Raw genomic sequence first — 19,386 nt, 5'->3', positions numbered from 1 at the left:
CTAGGGGACATTGCTGCTGGGACGTGCAGGGAGGGTTGCTGGCACGAGCTCCGCCCAGGCTCGGCCCGGCCCACGCTCCTCATAGCCTTGTGCTGGTCTTTGTGGCCTTGTTCAAGAAGCTTAATCTTTTCTCTCTACTTATTTGCTCTATATCCAGGATAGGGCAATACTCTCTCTCTTCCTAACACCCTTAGGAGTATAAAGAGTGTTCATGGGACACATAGGTAGGAGAAAAAGTTTATTCTTAACTTATTTTTTTCCATTCATTGCAGTCTGTTTTAATTAAAAGTCATATTTCATGCATATCCTTTTTAAAAGCAAATCTTCTGCAGAAATAGCTTACTAGTAATTGAGAGCACCGCCCTTGTGCAAAATCATACATTTTCAATCTTCGTTCAAAACTGATCTCAGATGTACACGCCGGGGCTGGAATTACAGAAGTAGAAACATCTATTTCCTAGGATGCATTCACTCAGGCCTCAAGCAGGAGAACCTATGCTAGGGTTATTTAAGTTAGTGGTAGCGAATGGGGACTCTGATCACGGCGCAGGACTTGACGCTGGTAATAGATATCTTAGAAAAGAAAATTACAAATCTAGAACGCACAAATACGTAAGATTTTTAAAAATATACAGCAGACCTTTTAAGTTAAAATGATGTTTCTTTTGAATTGCTACGGTGTGGGAAAATCCCACATGGTAGATGTGGACTTGGGAGCAGCTTTCTGCTCATGGTCTTTACTTGCCCTATTCAGCAATAAGAGATAGTGCCATAGACATGTTCTGAAAATGCGTAACGTCATAGAATCCTTCTCTTTTCTTTGTATGCCCTTTACGTTTTTATACAAGTGTATAGATTTTGATATATACAAAATATATTAAATTTCTAAACTCTGAAAAAAGTCTCATTTACTCACCTGCTCTTCATCGCAGTCATCCTTAATTCGGCCCAGGCAGACAACCCGCAGCTGGCCTGCTTCTCCTTGGGTCTGTGGTCTCTTTTGCCTGCCTTCCATTTGTAGTTGAGTGTGAGATCACATGTCCTCACCAGAAACTTGTCCCATAAAAATGTCCCGTTCCGCCCAGATTGGCGAAACTTTGCCCTACACATTTTTTTAAAAGTACGGTGTGGCTTCTTGAATATCTACACCTTAACTGGAGATTATCTCACAAAAGAAATACTCTTAGACGCGAGCCCTTGGAGATGCTCGTCACCTCCTTTAGAAGTCGTGGCTTCCTGTTAGTAGGCAGGAGGTTCCTCTCACCTCGGCCGCACGCTTTGCGCTCATGTCGACAGAATTGCTTTAGATTCTGGCTTGGCATCTACGTTTGGAAGCCCTTTCCTTCTCCCTCCACACTTTCTGGTGTAAGTGTTCTTTTGGGTCAGAAGGGAGGAGAGCATCGCCTCTTCTCAGGACACCCTAGACCCATCCTTTGCTCGCTTTACCTCAGATGCCACGTCTGTCTGTGAAATCACAGACCTCGTTCTGTGACTTCCTTTGATTTGTCTTCCACTGTGACCCCAGCTTCCCTTTTGTGTGCTAATAACGCGTTTTAAGAGAACCCTGAAAACGCAGAAATCCTTTGTAATTTGAGCATTCTTTCAACTATACCTGGGGAAAATAGACCCTCTGTCTATTCACTGCTTACAAAGCCTATTCTTGGTTCCTGATGGTGAGATGACACTAGTTGGACCCAGTGCGAAACATCCTAGATAGTCAGGTCTCTGTCCTTCCAGTAACTCGAGAGAGGCAGGCTCAGCCCCTTGGCTCCCTGGAGAAGCGAAGCTTGATAGCGCATCTGAGCTGGGATCACCTGTGTCGAGCACAGCGTCTGAGAGAAGCCAGAGCAGCAGAAGCTCCATTCTTAAAGCTCTGTTCGCTCTTGGGAAGACAGACTGGCAGAGCCTTCCAAGTCATCCTTTTTATAAAATTTAAAACTTACTGTAAGACATCTAATTTGATCTTTTATCTCTGAGTAATAATGTCAGAAAGTCCTACTGATGGCTCTCCTTCCAAACCAGAACCAGGTATGTAGTATTCAGGCTCCAGGGTGCGGGGGCTTCGAGGGCTTGTGCAGGGGACAGTGGGAAGGCCAGTCCTTAGGACACAGTAGAGCCTGTTGTGTGTTTAATAGTAATTTCTGTTTAGGTAAAGGGAATTATAATATGTACATTTTATCCTTAGAAGTATTTCAAACTGTGTAACCATACCCAAAACACCAGTGGATAAACCTCAAAGTACAAGTGACTTGCCAGCTATTGACTCTTTCCAAAGGCTGGTTTATCACTGTTTGATTTGCATAAAGTGACTTTGGGTGGGCAGGTTGGTGGTCATCGAGGGGAGGCTGTAGTTATTCACTTGAACTTTTGAAGCCTCTGCTCAGCATGTTGGGATCTGCTTCCAGGCAGGGTTGGGAAGCTCTTGCCTCTTGACTTACGACTTTGTCGTATCCTGAAGAAGCTGCTTTAAGAGTTTTCTAGAAGTAATAGTCTAGCCGGGCGTGGTGGTGCACACTTGTAATCCCAGCATTTAGGAGGCTAAGACCTGAGGATCGTGGTTTGCAGACAGCCTCAGTTACTTTGTGAGCCCCTCTGCAACTTAGTGAGGCCCGGTTTCAAAATAAAGCATACAGAATAGGGCAGGGGGGTGTAGGTTGGAGGTCAAATGCCCCTGGGTTCCATCCGCAGACCCGCAAAAAAAAAAAAAAAAAAAAAAAAAAAAAAAAAGAAGCAATAGTCTACTTTCCCATTTTCTCTATTTTAGAACAGAGAAGTTTTAATTCCCTGCAAGAAAGGGTCTTGACATACTTACAGAAGGCTAGTTTTTAAGATAGTATCATTTCCTGGCTCTGAATATATTAAAGTATTTGGTAAAACAAATCCTCCGAAGAAACCATTTGGTCTGTGCTGGGTCTTTGGAGAATTCATGGAACTGATTAGTAACACCAAGTAAATACTCTCAAATACATTTAATCCTTTCCTTTGTTGCTAGGAGTCTTGGTTTATGATAGGTTTGTGCTGTGAAGGCCACAGCAATTATCCAGCTAACCTTGAGTAATTCTGCAGTAATGAGACATTTAAGGAGTCCTGGATACAAAAGTAGAAGCAAATGGGGTAGAGTTCAACACTGAAACCTTTTTAGAATCAGTGGTCATCTGCAGAGAAGTTTAGAGAAGCTAACTCCCAACAGTTATCAGTGGAACAGATACTCGACAAAGTGAGACTGGCTAAGTTGTCGTCCCTGTTTAATATGATATGAAAAATTATTAACACAAGTTTAGAGTGTCCCCATTTGAGTTATATATCAAAACCTTAATGTTTCAGGTTGGTTTTTACCTTTTTTTATTAATTGTGGTGAAAATGCATAACATAACATTTTCCATCATAACCATTTTTTGGTGTTACTGGGGATGGAACCCAAGGCATTCTACCTCTGAGCTATACCCCAATTGTATTTTATTTTTATTTAGTAATAGGCTCTCACTAGGTTGGTCAGAGTCTCACTATTGCTGAGGCTGTCCTCAAACCCATGATCCTCCTGTCTCAACCTCGCAAGTACTGTGATTACAGGTGTGTGCCACTATGACTGGCCATCATAGCCATTTTTTTTCTTTTGGTGGTACTGGGGGTGGAACCCAGAGGCTTTCTACCTCTGGGCTATACTCCCAGACCTATTTTATATTTTATATGGAAACATATAAATATACTCACTAAGTAGCTGAGGCTGGCTTCGAACCTGTGCGATCCTCCTGTCTCAGCCTCCCAAGCACAGGGATTACAAGCGTGTGCCACCACGCCCAGCTCATCATAACCATATTTAAGTGTACACTTCAGAAGTGTTAAGTATATTCTCATTGTTGTACACTAGATCTCCAAAACTTTTTAATCTTGTAACACAACTGATTTTTTTTTGAGGAGAAACTAATGAGATGGTTAGGAGCAAACATAACCTTGTGCCTTCCCCCACACACATGCACGCACACACGCTGTTGGTCTATGTCTCTAGCATAGTTTGCAGCCACATGAAAATTATTGTTCTCTTTTGAAGCCAGAGTCAGATTAGTAGGGTGTAAACATTTTACCAGCCTGCCAGCTGTTTGGCCTGGGGCAGTGAAGCTTCTCTGGGTCTCTGTCCTCATTTGTAACATGTAGATGTTTATTCCCTGCTTTGTTCTGAAAAGCTTTTGAGGCCACTTGCAAAAATGCCTGCCATCAATATGACCAGAGTGGAGACAGTGTAATAAAAAGGAAAATGGTGGGCTAAGCTACCTGATGGCCAAAGCAAGAGGAAAACTGAAGAGATTGTCACACTACTTGCCAGTCCAGCTTCCCCATATCCCAAAGATCAAGTGAGACGGTGTATGTAAACGCATACGTGGCTCGGTAGATAACCATATAACCTGATGACTGGAAGGAGTTAATGGCTCTAAGAAAGCAAAATAAACTCTGATAAATGTATCTTGTCCTGCTTTTCAGATTATAGATACAAAAAAGATGAGCTTTTCAAGAGACTAAAAGTTACCACTTTTGCCCAACTGGTAAGTGTCATGATCATTCTGTTGGAATAAAGACCAATTTGTACTGCTTTATGTAAGCACTTCTAAAATTCAACTCTAGGAACGGTTTGCAGAGGGGGGCTGCTTCTGATTCTTCACATTTCACCTGCAGGAAGATTAACTGGTGTGTAATGTGTATGTTCACACAGACATAGTGTGGAATTTTTCTCTCTTCAGTAAGAATTTTGTAAAGTAAGTCAGATTTATGGTTTACATTTTATTTGATCTTGTACATTTAACTTAATATTTAGAATTTAACTTAATATTAGAATGTGGGGGACATTTTTTCTTTGTGGAAATCACAGATTTTCCTTCTGTGACTCAGCTCTCCTAAATCATTCTACTCTAAGTTAATTTGTTACTTTTGGTAGTCTTTCATTTTTTTCTTTTTTTAAAAAGTGCTTTCATTAGTACATTATAGTCTTACATCATAATGTAGCTCATAGTGATGGTGACAAACACACACACAGCACTTCATTTTCTTCTCAAATTGTGGACAAGACACCTCTCCAGCCCCAAACGAGCTCCACTGGCATAAATCAAGTTGGACTTGGGGTCTGAGCTAAGTTGTGAGCGTGCTTTAAAAATGAAGACTATATTTAGGTATGAAATGCTATGATCAGTAAACGCATAATTGCATTTCTTTCTTCATTGCATGGAGAATTGCCAGTGCCATGCTGTGTGACTGTGGGTCAGTATTACTTTTCAAGAAATACTATAGCGTGTTATGTTGAGATCAGAATATGTTGGGACCAGATGTAGTTTTCAACTCTCATTCGTATTTCTTGTCTTAAATTATCCTTTTTGTCTTTTAAGTTTTTCATGTAATATTTTAAGTGAACCTAAGCCGGGCATGGTGGCGTACGCTTGTAATCCCAGCATTTGGGAGGCTGAGACCGGAGGATCACGGTTTGCAGACAGCCTCAGCTACTTAGTGAGGCCCTCTGCAGCTCAATGAGACCCGGTTTCAAAATAAAGAATAAAAAATAGGGCAGGGGCTGTAGCTCAGAGGTCAAATGCCCCTGGGTTCCATCCCCAGTACCGTAAAAAAAAAAAAAAAAAAAATTTAAGCGAACCTTTTCTTCTGGAATGGTCATCTGCAGTATCATTAACCACCCTGAAAGTAAAGAGGCCTGAGATTCAGTCTCCAGTCAGGACACTGACAGCTTCTTAAAACAAGAGATCTTTGATGTTTGTTGTTTCTTGGTCTTTTGTAAAAGACAGAATTGCCTCTGCTTAAGAACAAACATGCACACGTCTACACATGTCATTCTTTCTCTGTCAGGTCATCCAGGTTGCCTCCCTATCTGATCAAACACTGGAGGTGACAGCAGAGGAGATTCAAAGGCTGGAAGGTAATGAGAACCGAGGGTGTGGGGACGACAGCAGGCCGGCCATTTGCCCGTTGTGATCACCCTGAACTTTTACAAGTGTGTTCACGGGACTTGGGACTTTGATGTATTTATTTGTAGTTAGATTGTTACTCTCAGAGAAATGCTGTCTGCTGCTTTAATTGTTGGTGCTTATTTTTAAAAAGCCATTTGGCTTTCTGGCTCTAACAGGTACAGTTTTTAATGTTTTACATGTGTTGAGTGCACTATTTTTTTTTTCAGTGAATACTTTTAATTCCTTCTCTCTGTATGCACGGGCCACAGAATTCAGTGTTCTGAGACTACCAAGATGGCTCATGTGGACTTTGCAGTCAGCTGCACGCATGTGCAAGGGTGGTGCTTGGGTTGGGTGAGGAGAAAAACAGTACCGCAAAATAATGCCGCAGAACTGAAAAATGTAAGAAAAGAAGGCAGCCGTCGTTTGTTCAGGATCTATTGTTAGGGATTTCATTTGAGTTTTCATATTTAATCTTCACAAAAACTGGAAGGAGGGTACACTTTGCAGATGAGAAGCCCGTGCCTCAGAGGTGAAATCACTTGCGTGCTACAGCTCTTAAGAAATGGGCCTGGGCATCAATCTTAAGCGTCTCCCATAGTAACCATGGCTTCTCATTTGCTCATGAAAGGATTCTGGAAAGCTCCTTGGGAGAGATGCGGGACACTAGTGGAGTTCCAAGGAAGGGAAGGTGCTTTGCCATTGGACTGAGGCCTTTGAACTGGGCCTCGAAGGGGTGCAAGTTAAGGCTGAGGCTGTTGCTGCCAGGAGCAGCCTGAGAAAAGCGTGGAGAGGAAGGGACGGCACGCGTGTTCAGGGGAGCAGGTAATCCAGCCGGCTGTGGTCTGCGGGAGGAGGAGGCTCTGCGCCGGAGATAAGGCTGGAAAGATAAGTAGGCTCCAGATTTCCTTTCTTAAATACCAAGTGGAAAATAAAACCTCTGCAGTTGTACTCTCCTGAAAGGAATGCGCAGGCTTCAGGTCTTGATTTTATCCTTAAGTACCCGCAATCAATGCGCAGCTGTTTACTGAAGGGGACTGTGTTTGTTAAGGTTGATGTAGGTCAGGAATTTGACTTCAGATTTCAAGACAAGTTTCTCAGGAAGTCTGAACACTGGTTTTGTACAACTCAACTGTCATTTCCCTGGGCTGGTTTTTGTTAGGGAGAATAAAGAGAATCTGAAAACGACAGGAATTTATCTTTGACAGATTCTGCCTCTCACACAGCAGAGAAATAAGGGCTCTTTGTAACAGAGATAATTGAGTCTCCTCATACAAGTACTCCCCATTTCAACTGGGTTATATAAGCACCTAGATTCGGTCCTTTAATTCATTGTTGAGATTGCAGCACCAGAACATATGGGCACATGCAATTTTCTCTTCTGAGATGAATTTGCACAGCAAAATAGGCTCTTGTAAAGTAGGACACCATAATGTGTGAGTAATATTAGTGTTTCTAGTGCTCTGCACAGATCATAGCTCACTCAGGAGCGCCCGGGGAGCAGGTCGTGTCTGTGTGCACGGGCCATCCTTGGAGAATCCAGAAATCGCCCTTTACAAGGCGTTTTGCTTTTTCCTACCTTAAAAGTACATTTCTAATAAATTAGAAAAATGCAATAAATAAATACATGCATGAAGAAAATTAAATAATAATCACTGTAAACATTTTAATCCATTTCCCCCATCTAACACCTAACTCCAATCAAATTCATGTTCTTTGCATATAGTTTCGTATCATGTTCCTTTTCATTAACGTTTTATATGTTTTCTCTTGTGTCACTGAATAGACTTCAAAAGTGCGATGGTAAAGGACGTGTCGTCATGTAATGTCTGTCCTTGGGACATACTGTGATTTAATTTTTAGTTATTCTCCTATTAGGGAGAGGTGTTGCCGTCTTCTTTTTCACTTTAATAATGCTGCCGTGGATATACATAAATGCTCGTCTGATTCTCATTATCCCTGAAGATAAATGACTGCCGATGGTCAAGCGTAGAACCACCCAGACGCTCGGTGCTGATCCCCAGCTCTCCAGCGTGGTTGTGCGTGGATGCTGTCCGCTGGCAGTGCACGCTGAGACCTGTTTCACCTGTGCTACCCAGTGCTGAATACCTATCTTTTTTTTTCTCTTTCTCTTTTTTTTTTTTTTTTTTTGTGGTACTGGGAATTGGGAATTGAAGCCAGGGACATTCTACCTCTGAGCTACAACCTCCCTTCCCCAGCCCTTTTTATTTTTTGTTTTGAAACAGGGTCTAGCTAGACTGCCGAGAGTCTCATTACATTGCTGAGGCTGTCCCCTAACCTGTGATCCTCCTGTCTCAGCCTCCCAAGTACTGGAATTACAGGTATGTGCCCCCACACCTGGCTCAATTCTTAATATATTTTCCACTTCAGTGGATGAAAGTGGTATATAATAGTTTCAGCTTCTTTGATAATGACACCGAGGGGTGTGTATATGCACATTTAATAGTCATACCTATTTATTTTAAGGATATATTCCCTTATCCATATTCTTTCTTTCTTTTTTTTTTTTTTTTTCCGGTACTGGGATGGAACTCAGGGGCACTTACCTCTGAGCTACATCCCCAGCCCTATTTTTTAGTCTTTTTATTTTTGAAACAGTCTCAATGAGTTGCGAAGGGCCTCGCTAAGTAGCTGAGGCTGTCCGCAATTAGTCTCCACCTCCGGAATGCTGGGATTATAAGCCCGCATCACCACGCCCAGCCCTTTCCATGATCTAGCAAGGATGCTCATCTTTTTTCTCATATTTATTTGTAAGAGTTCTGAATAATTCATATCTTTCTACAATGGAAAGCAATACAACCTTGAAAATAAATGAGAAAGCTATACTATCAAGTAAAAATAAAACAACACCAAAATAAACACAACTCCAAGCATAGAACAGTATGAATGGAACTTTCCTAGTTATGTAAAAGGGGGAAAGAGTAAAATATACACAAAGATTTGTAGTTATTTTATTTCTGAAATGAGATATAAATATAGAAGGCAGTTAGTTCCCTTGGGGAAGGAGGCCTGAGGATCTGTAGGTCTGAAATGGGAAGATTTCCTTCCCATAGTAACAGTTTTATTTTGTTTATATTTTTACCTTGTACACTTGATTCATTTTCAATTAAAAGCTAATTTTTAAAGCTGTAAATTAAGTATATTAATCTTTATTACAATTTTTTAAGTTTTTCACCCTTTGATTTTTTTTTTTTTTTCAGTACTGGAGATGGAACCCAGGGGCATTGTACCTCTGAGCTACACCCCCAGACCTATTTTTTAAAATCTTTTTAATATTGAAACAGAGTCTCACTGAGTTGCAAAGGGCCTTGCTAAGTAGCTGAGGCCGTCCTGTCTCAGCCTCCCAAATGCTGAGATTACAAGCGTGTACCACCACGCCCTGCTCCTTTTGATTTTCTTGTTGTGTGTGTGTATATATATATATTATGAAATTTGTAGTTTCATATAATCAAACCTATTAGCCGTTACTCTTATAGTCTGAGGTGTTTTTTTTTTTTCTTTTACATTTAAACCATCTGTTAGCTGGGCATGGTAGCACATGCCTGTAATCCTGGTACTTGAGAGGTTGAGACAGGAGCATTGCAGGTTCATAGTCAGCCTCAGCTACTTACTGAGGCCCTCTGCAACCTAGCTAGACCCTATTTCAAAATAAAGAATAAAAAATAGGGCTGGGGCCATAACTCAGAGGTAGAATGTCCCTGGGTTCAGTTCCTAGTACCACCACCACACACAAAAAATTGTTTTATAAATCCTACAAAATTTTTAGGACCTTTATAGTTGTTTTAAGTTATTTTTAAGAAGGTATATTTTATATACACAGTCACTATAAATGAGATTTTTTTCATGTTATTTTCTAATCAGCATAAAAGAAAAATGTTTTGTTTTTTTATTAGCATTTAAAAAATGCTAACCACATATTTAGTGCCCATATTCTCTTGAAGTTCCTAGGCATATTTTCATATCATATGCAAATTAAATTTTAATATTCTTTTAATAGGTCTCTTATTTTTAATTTTTTCTTCTCATTGTTCTGGTTTAGAACAGCAAATTCCCAAACTTTTTTTTTATCTCAGTTATACATTCTTAGAAATTATTGAGGACCCCAAAGAACTTTGGTTTATGTGGATTATATCTATACTATTTGGTGTACTAAAGTTTTAACTGAGAACTTAAATGCTATTTATTTGTTATTAACATTAAATCTATTACAAACATAAAAGCTTTTGAGCTTGTGTCTGGTGATGGGGATTGAACCCAGGGCTTTCTGTATGCTAAACACATTCTCTTCTACTAAGGCTACATCCACAGCCCATAAAAACATATTTTTTATGAAATCTAACTATTTCTAAAAACAACATTCTGCAGAGTTATATTGTTTTACGTATTTTGTAGATCTTTTTTCTGTCTGGCTTAATAGAAGGCAACTGATTCTGACATCTGCTTCTGCATTCGGTCTGTTGAAGTGCTCTGGGTTAGAGTAGATGAATAAAGCCTGACTCGCTCAAACCCGTAGTTCTTTTGTGTGTGTGTGTGTGTGTGTGTGTGTGTGTGTGTGGTACTTGGGGTGGAACCCAGGGGCTTTTCTACCTCCGGGCTATGCTCCCAGACCTATTTTATACTTTATTTGGAAACAGGGTCTCAGGAAGTTGCAGAGAGCCTCACTAAGTAGCTGAGGCTGGCTTTGAACCGGTGCGATCCTCCTGTCTCAGCCTCTCAAGTGCTGGGATTACAAGCGTGCGCCACCACACCTGCTGAACCTGTAGTTCTAAGAGGGAGGAGGATTTCAATACCTTTTGGATAATTCTGGGTCTTTTTCTTTTGATGCTACACTAAAACTTGACAACTTGTTGTTTCTTAAAGATCAGCTATAATGTAGCATTACAGGAAACCATTTATCAGTGAACCTTTGATGCTCTAAACTATATATTAAAATCCATTGGCCTGTCCTGCACTTTCAGTGAATGTTTTACACATGCATAATTTTGTATTATGTATTGGTCATCTGGAAAATACCATTTCACTGAGTTACAGAAATCTTTTGTTGACACATTTCTTTATATGCTATCAAAAAATCACTTTATTAATCTCATCATTTATCTTACCAGGAACATCCTTCAGTATGGGGAAGTAGCTCCTCACACTCAAACTCTGGATGGCAAATACTCGTACCAAAATTCTGATTTTTTTTTTTTTTTACACTGTGCAACCCGCTTCAGTGCCAGCAGCCCACAGGAAGGGCCGGGCAATGGTTTGGGGCCAGTTTGCTCTGGCATGGGATACCAAGAGAGGCCCAGGTGGGTGAGCCTGCCACAAATCCAAACCCAGGCGTTAAAATTCTGATTTTTGCTCAAAATTTTAGTTATTGTTAGCAATACCATTAGTTCTTTTCTTTTCTTTTTTTTTAATTTTGTACTACAGGTTGAATTCAGGGGTTTTATACTTCTGAGCTACACCCTCAGCCTTATTTTATTTTGAAACAAGGTCTCCCTAAGTTGTCAGTTAGCTTCTCTTGAATTTACAGTCCTCCTATCCAAGCCCCCGAGTACTGGGATTAGGGATGCACCACCATGCCAGCTTCAGGAAGTTCTTTTTTGGGTTTGTTTGTTTGTTTGTTTGTTTGTTTTGTGGTACTGGGAAGTGAACTCGGGGTCATTATACATTTGGGCTATACCTCTAGCCCATTTATTTATTTATTTATTTATTTATTTATTTATTGTTTTTGTTTTTACAGTAGGTTCTCTCTAAGTTGCTGAGAGTGTAATGATGTTGCTGAGTCTGTCCTTGAACCCTCAATCCTCCTGACTCAGCCTCCCAAGCACAGGGATTCTAAGTGTGCACCACCATACCCAGCTTCACGTAATTCATTTTTGAAGAAACATCTGCTAAATATAAAAGTCTAAGTAACCAGAGTTTTTCTGGCAGTTTTTCTTTCCTGTAAAAAGGGTGTCCACTGCAAAAGCATTTGGGATCTCAGCTGCTACTCAGCAATCACACTGATACCTTTCCTTGAGATAAATAACCAGGATATTTAAGTATGTAGCGCACCTAACTGTATGTGGATTCCCCGTTTCATTCTACAGAACATTAAAAAAGCATGTACTTACTTCAAGGTGAGCTTTAATAAAATTATCAGTATAGCTTTATCAGGGACACTTTAATGTGACTGCCATATTTATTTACTATGAATGCCTGTGTGGTGGTGAAAAATATGATTGCTAATAAAATTTGGTGGCACTGCCTTGATTTTGCCAAGATGCTAGCAGTTTTATCCATCATCAGTGTAAATACCAACCCAATAAAAAAGACAAATAACATCTTGTAAAAATAGTTTTCACCTTGCAGATCCCTCCAAAAGGGTCTTGGGGACTCTGGAGGTCCACTGTATTTGGGGAGCCTTATATGCCAGGACTCCCAGAACAATTTAATAATGGTGATGAGATTACCTTTTCTTCAATGGAACTACTAATAAGTAAGTACAGATCCTGAGGTTAAATTTAATTATTTCTGTGCTTGCAAATTTTAGACAGTGATTCTGCAACTTCAGATCCCGATGCTGAAATTGCTACCAGGACCAATGGGAAAGGCAGCCCGGGTGCGCAGTCACCCAGCCCCGTCCAGTTCATCAACAGCACGGGCGCAGGGGACTCCAGTCGCTCCACTCTCCAGAGGTACCCATCAGAGTCACGTTTCCACTGCTGTCTACATTCAGATTCATCTAGAGATCAAGTTTAGTGGCTTGACCTGGCGGTAGTGATGTCCCACATCTTAATCACAGCCCTTCTACTTCTGCTTTATATAAATATCCCCATCCGAATCTTTTTCATGGCATCCTTACTGAGTTAATGTAAGGATATATTAAGAGGAGAGTATTAATTTTCCCTGCTCAGTTCCATTCATCTTAGCCTTTCTATAGATGTAAGTTTGTTATTAGGCCTTAACTTTACAAGTAAGGTTTCTTGATTCAGAGTATGATTTTTGCACCCTTCTCTGTCTCCTGCAGCTTATAATTGCCCAAAACAGAGCACAGCGTGCTCTGATAGAACAGGAGCAAAGGAGAGCAAAAGCAGCCATCGGCGTTGAATCTAAGGCTGTATGTGGTTGCTCCTCCTTATTCTGTGGACGTTATTCTATGCAGTACTTTCTCACAGATGTTAACTATTGATTATAAGACTAGTATTGATTTTCAGCACACATCTATTTCTTCTACTAGTAAAATGGACCTATTAGTGCAATGAGGTTCTAGAGAAAGCATTGTTATCATCAATATCTGTTATTATTTTCATAGCTACCTTTATGACAGGACTCTAAAATGCATTCAAAAAGAGACAGGCCTAAAAACTTCCACTCAAGATGTAGTTTCATGTCAAAGATATATTATTCTCTTTTGGTTCAACAAAATATGCACTAGATCGCATAGAGTTAGAGTGTTTATTAGTTTAAATGCAGAATTTGATATGCTATAATGGGAGAAGAAATATGCTACATAATTTGTGGGTTGGTATATGTATCCTAATAGTTCTAGTAAAGTAACCATGTCCTTATCCCATTACAGTAAAATATCTCATATTTTACTTCTTGCTGTTTTGTTCATAACATAGCCTTCCTAGTCCTTTGATGCATGTTTTTACCACATTTCTCCTGTAATACCGAGATGGCAACTAATTTCAGTCATTTAGTGACCTCGGGGCAGAACTGCCAGTAGTGAACCCTCGTTTTGATCCCCACTCTTCTATGTCAGCACCATTAACTATAAAAACCTTCTCAGCTCCAACACTGTAATGCGTGCTGTGGAGGTAAGTGCAGATAACTGCTGAGAGCCCGGAGGTTCCGTGTCCTATTGGATGCGTCACGTGTGAGTGCTTAATGATGGACACTCAGCAATGTGCCGTGGGTGACTCGGAGTGGACAACCAAGATGGCTACGTTATCAGGAGACAGTATAATCTCACATGCTGTCTGTTGCTGACCAGAATTTTGTCCCATGGTGCATGACTCTATGTGAACAATAAAAAGCATTACTGTAACTATGACATTGTAATATACACGGAAACACCTTTAATTTGTTCCTATCCTATCAACCTTTCCCTTTCCCCCCTCTGCTCTGCTTTCTTACACTGCAAAATCCTACTGGATTAACTTCTCCGAATGCTGCCCCTGCTGTTGAAGGCAGCACATTCCCCACACTTTCTATCTCTTAGGCCACAGAATGGCATAACACGTAGTGTCCGAAGAAGTACGGACACGTGGATCCCTCTCAGGATCCAGGGTGAGATCATAGAAATCCACAGAGAAGAGCCGGGCGTGGTGGCGCACGCTCGTAATCCCCGCGCTTGGGAGGCGGAGACAGGAGGATCGCGCAGGTTCGAAGCCAGCCACGCTGGCTTGGGAGACCCTGTTTCCAAATATAAAGGTATAAAAATGGGTCTGGGAGTGTAGCCCGAAGGTAGAAGGGTTTCCAGGAACCCCAGTACCACCAAAAAATAAATAAATTTAAAAATCCACAAAGAATAGAAATCCCATGTTCGCAGGCAGAACTGAGATGCTGCACCCATTTAACTTTTCCTCTGAAGTGCATCTGAAACCGCACCGAGGATTCATCTCACGGTTCTAAAGAAACACGTTTGACCTTTGCACCAGCAGGCCCTCGCTAGCTTTTACTGACCTACTTTTCCCGCTTCTAGCGTCATCAGTGGTGTTGGGGAACTGGATCTAGACAAAGAGCTAGTGAAGAAAGCAGAGCCCAACACCAAAGACAAACCGTATCCTGACTGCCCCTTCCTGCTGCTGGATGTGCGGGATAGAGAGTCTTACCAGCAGTGCCACATTGTTGGAGGTAAGAGAGGGAGGGCTGTAAGTTGCCTCACTCCCAGGAACGGGCCCTGTGCTCCAGTCCAGGCAGGTCAGCAGTTAGGGAATCCGTGTATGTGCTGGGTCCATCAAGGGAACCTCTCAAGTTGGCTCCACCGCACGCTCTGAGAGAGGTTGTGGATATGTTCAGACTGGAGAGAAGCACTGCATGTCAACAGTGGGGGAAGCGCCGACCTTTGTTCATTGTGTACCATTTCTTCTCATTCTCCAGAGTATTTAGGTTTTTCATTGATTTTGAAAATACATTTGCCTCTTAGATTTAAAACCAGCTGGGAACTGGGGCCAAGTTGTACTAAGAAAGCTCATGGACTTCCTAAACTTTCTTCTCTCTGCAGCTTACAGTTACCCAATTGCAACTCTATCTAGAACAATGAACCCCTATTCAAACGACATTCTCGAATATGTATCCTTTGTTGTATTTTAAGGCGTTGGATGATACGAGGATTGCAAGGATCAACTTACCGTGGAGTCCTGCTCCTGCTAATCGGTCTGTCAAGTAGCATATTTGAGACTTTGGATTTCTAGCTGCTGTTGAGAATCCTGACTGTGAAGACAGATATTTCCAAACCATACTTGCATTGGCAAAAAAAAAAAAAAAAAAAAAAATAGGTTAAGGGTTTTGATCTGTTGAGAATTAGTCCTAAGAGTTTTTCCCCCCAAAAAAGCTTCCCAAGTAGAACTTAAGAAGTAAATCTTTTTCTATTTTAATGTTTTCTCCTTTTAAAATCCTCCCAGTACTTGGGAGGCTGAGACAGGAGGATCACAGGTACAAGCATAGCCTCAGCAACTTAGTAAGATCTTCAGCAACCTAGCAAGACCTTGTTTCAAAGAGCTGTGGGTGTGGCTTGGAGGTAGAATACTCTGGGTTCAATCCCCAGTACCATAAGTAAATAAATAAATAAATAAGGCTGGAGAACAGGTCAGGAGTAGAATACCTCTGGGTTATATCCCCATACACACACACACACACACACACACACACACACACACACACATGAAAATAATTTAAAATTTTTTTGGTATTGGGTATTGAACATGAAGGCATTCTACATCTGAGCTACACTCCCAACCCCATTTTTTTTTTTTAAATAGAGTTTAACTAAGTTGCTGAAGCTGATCTCAAACCTGTGATCATCCTGTTTTAGCCTACCAAATACTGGGATTATGGGAGTGTACTAGCATATTGAAAAATAAACTGGGCATGGTGACACACACTTGTAATCCCAGTACTTGGGAGGTTGAAGCAGGAGGATCTCAGGTTCAAAGCCAGCACTGGCAACTTAGTGAGGCTCTCAGCAAAGTAATGAGACCCTAAAAGAAATAAAATCGGGCTAGGATATAGCTTGGAGGTAGACTACTTCTGGGTTCAATCTCTAGTACCAAAAAATATATATATTGAAAAATATAAAAAATAAAATGAAAATCTTCCATAGTCACACAATTGAGCACCAACTCCTGTTGCACTATTGATGCATTTTATTCTAGACTGTCTTGCATCTGTGCATGTATGTTTTGCAGAGTCAAAGTCATACTGTATATATAATTTAGTGCCATATTTTTTCTACTTCATGTTACAATGTACTTTCCCATGCCAACACAGCTCTTTGTAAACTCCACTTTTGATGATGCATAATAACTCTTCTGGTTTACTATAATTTATTAGGTCATTCCTTTGTTTTAGATTTTTATTTGGCTCCACCTTTTTACTATTTTAAAGAAGGCTTCAGTGTATACATTGGACATGAAAAGTTTTTTATTTCTTTGATTGTCAAACGGAGATTATAGTATTTACTTTCTAGGATTAAAAGGATAAAAGAGCTGAAGTGTGTATGAAGTATGTAACTAGTGCTGTCTTGGGCTGTGGGAATGCTTAAAAGAAAAGAATATCAGCTTGTGTGGGTTCCAGGACAGGAAAAATACTGCAGCTGGGGGCGCGAAGGGTAAGAATGGGCTCCTTCGATGTCCCCTGAGCTCAGAAGGGTGAAGCGTGACAGCTTTTTGCTCCCTGGGGGTTTCTTGTAGTCTAGGGGCGTTATCTCAGTGCCTGGAACCTTAACTCATTCTTTAGAAAAATGCTCACGGCAAGATCATCATCCTGTGTGATGATGACGAGCGGCTGGCCAGCCAGGCGGCCACCACCATGTGCGAGCGGGGCTTTGAGAACCTCTTCATGCTTTCTGGAGGTGAGAAGGTCGCATTCTTCTGAGGACTAAACAGACAGAGCTCTGGGCTGGCAGGCTCTCGCCCCACCCTGTCACCCTTCCCCTCCATGCTTGGAATTGGGTGTTCTGGAAAGAGAGAAAGCCATGTGGGCTAAAAGGAACCAGGGCTTGTGCAAAATATCCGTTAGCTCTATCAGCACATGGTTTTAATTCCTTAAATAACCACGTTGCTTCAGGGCTTTGTGAGAAGGCTGAAGACCCGAGCAGAAGGATTTTCTTGTGGAATTCTCAGAATCCTACGTAATAACTGACATTCTCTGATGCAATTTGCTTAATGGCGAAACACTTAGCAAAGATCCATGCCCTTCTGTTGGCCTCAACTCGGCGGCCCGAGATTAGATGGTTTGCAGGCTCTTCTTCCAGGTTTCGGTGTGGCCTCGCAATGGTAATCCTGCCTTTTCTGATCTTCTATATCTAGGTCTCAAAGTCTTAGCTCAGAAATTCCCAGAAGGACTGATGACTGGTTCCCTGCCGGCTTGTTGCCAGCAGGCCCTTCCTCCTGGTTCTGCCCGGAAGCGGTCCAGCCCCAAAGTGCCGCCCCTGCCAGCTGAAAACAAATGGAGATTTACCCCAGAAGACCTAAAAAAGATAGAATATTATCTGGAAGAGGATCAGGGTCCTGCAGACAATCCTAGTAAGATATTTGTCCTTTGTTTTCTGGGGAGCCTGAGCTTTGCAGCTTTGAACAACACTTGATCATATGAAAAGCTTCATGTTTTACATTCAGATTCTTAAAATAGTTGGTGTGTGTGTGTGTGTGTGTGTGTGTGTGTGTGTGTGTGTGTGTGTGTGTGATGGAGGTACTGGGTAGAGAGTGACTCCTAAGAATGGCAAGAATCAGGCACTGAGCACAGACATAGAAAACAGAGTTTATCAGTTCAGGGGAGTAAACCTAGGCAGAGTTGTCAAAGCATAGTGCCTTCAGATTCCTTCTTGGGAAGTTTTCTTTTCCTTCTGTTGCTTCTAGGTACGTTTAAACCATTATCCTCTCTGGCTTTTTATTTTTTTGGCGGGGGTGGGTGCTGGGGGTTAAACCCAGGGACATTCTACCTCTGAGCTACATGCCCAGGCCTCTTTTAGTTTTTTATTTTGAAACAAGATGTCACTAAGTTGCTGAGGGCTTAGCTATGTTGCTGAGGCTGGCCAGGAACCTGCATCCATCCTGTCTGAGCCTCCTAAGTCCTGGGATTACAGGTGTGCAACACCATGCCCAGCTGTCTTCCAATTGCCCCTGACTATACAGCCTTCTCTCTCAAGGAAAGAATGGAAGACACTAGGTGATAGGGATAATGGAGAGAAGAAAAGGCTCTTTTCCTTCCCTCCATTCCTGACCCCGTCCTCATCTTTAAGTTGATCTCAAGGATGAGGAATAGGTCATCCTTGGCCCAAAATCCATGCCACACAGGACTTCATTAGCTTAAAAGTGGTTGTTCCCTAGGACTTCATTAGCTTAAAAGTGTACTTGGCGGATTGTCCCTGGAACCGTTCTCATAGTTCTGCTCCTCTGTCTCCCTCCTCCAGGCCGGCTGAACCAAACCAACTCCTCCGGAAGAGAGTCCAAGGTCCCTGGATCCCGCAGTGGTCAGAACCTGCCGACCGGGGGCCCTGCTGGCCACTCGAACCCCCGTACCCTAGGCAGCAGCCACCTGCAGGGCAAGCCCTGGAAGTAAAGACTGTCTCACTTACTCAAATAAATGTTTCCCCTCCTTTCAGAACCCCTGAGCAGTCCCCATGTTGGTCATTTTCAGAAACTGCTGTAGAAGAAAGACCAGGCCATGTGTGCTAGGCCACCTTCCCTCTCCCCTTCTCCACATCTTTCCCTTCCAGCCAACTTGAGAAGGGTTTTGACAGATGACCACAAAAACCAGAGGCACGACAGGCCCCAAGGTCCTCCCTATTGTTTACAGAATATTTAAGTCTTTTGAAACTGAGTAGGGAAAAAAGGTTTTTTAGAATAAGGCCCAGCTTGTTTGGTCTCTATCCAGTGTTTTGTAAATACTTAGTCACATCTGCTGGTATGTTCTTCCCAACCAGTGTTTTCATGTATTATTGATCTCACGAAAGGTCTCCAGGTGGGCCTGGAGTGGCGGCTGGCCCCAGCGGTGCAGATGAGTCCTGGATGCAGCCCCCTGCCGGCCCCACATCAGGCGTGGGCGGCTGGCTGCTGCGCTTGGCCCAGCATGCCGCAGTCTCTGCTGAGAGTCCAGGGCCGGTGCCTGTGAGCCTGGCTTCATTTTATGATTTAGTAGAGAAACTGCACTTATCAAGTGTTCCCCCCACCAAATGGTTTTCTGGAGCCAGAAAGGTATGCACTAGCCCATCTTCACACAGGGA

At 41.9% G+C, this 19,386-nt stretch overlaps 1 protein-coding gene across 3 annotated transcripts in view; it reads left to right on the top strand.

Moving 5' to 3' along the window:
* CEP41 (centrosomal protein 41) overlaps nt 1-18,722 on the top strand; it is a gene marked incomplete at both ends in the record, with an annotated part of 46,173 nt that extends 27,451 nt beyond the window's left edge. For 2 of the 3 annotated variants that reach the window (XM_080700906.1, XM_080700905.1), the window contains 7 exons: nt 4,477-4,538; nt 5,842-5,911; nt 12,487-12,631; nt 14,644-14,795; nt 15,166-15,233; nt 16,899-17,013; nt 18,574-18,722. In XM_080700906.1, the coding sequence (XP_080557032.1) occupies nt 4,477-4,538; nt 5,842-5,911; nt 12,487-12,631; nt 14,644-14,795; nt 15,166-15,233; nt 16,899-17,013; nt 18,574-18,722 (761 nt within the window). Of the gene's footprint in view, nt 1-4,476; nt 4,539-5,841; nt 5,912-12,486; nt 12,632-14,643; nt 14,796-15,165; nt 15,234-16,898; nt 17,014-17,470; nt 17,687-18,573 lie in introns of all 3 variants that reach the window. The other variant, XM_080700904.1, reaches the window with a different exon arrangement.
* Between the last annotated feature and the right edge of the window lie 664 nt (nt 18,723-19,386).

Source organism: Muscardinus avellanarius, assembly GCF_963383645.1.
Source record: "Muscardinus avellanarius genome assembly, chromosome: 9".
NCBI classification, from domain to species: domain Eukaryota; kingdom Metazoa; phylum Chordata; class Mammalia; order Rodentia; family Gliridae; genus Muscardinus; species Muscardinus avellanarius.
Note: the sequence above shows the minus strand (reverse complement) of the source record. Positions and strands in the feature narration are given on the sequence as shown.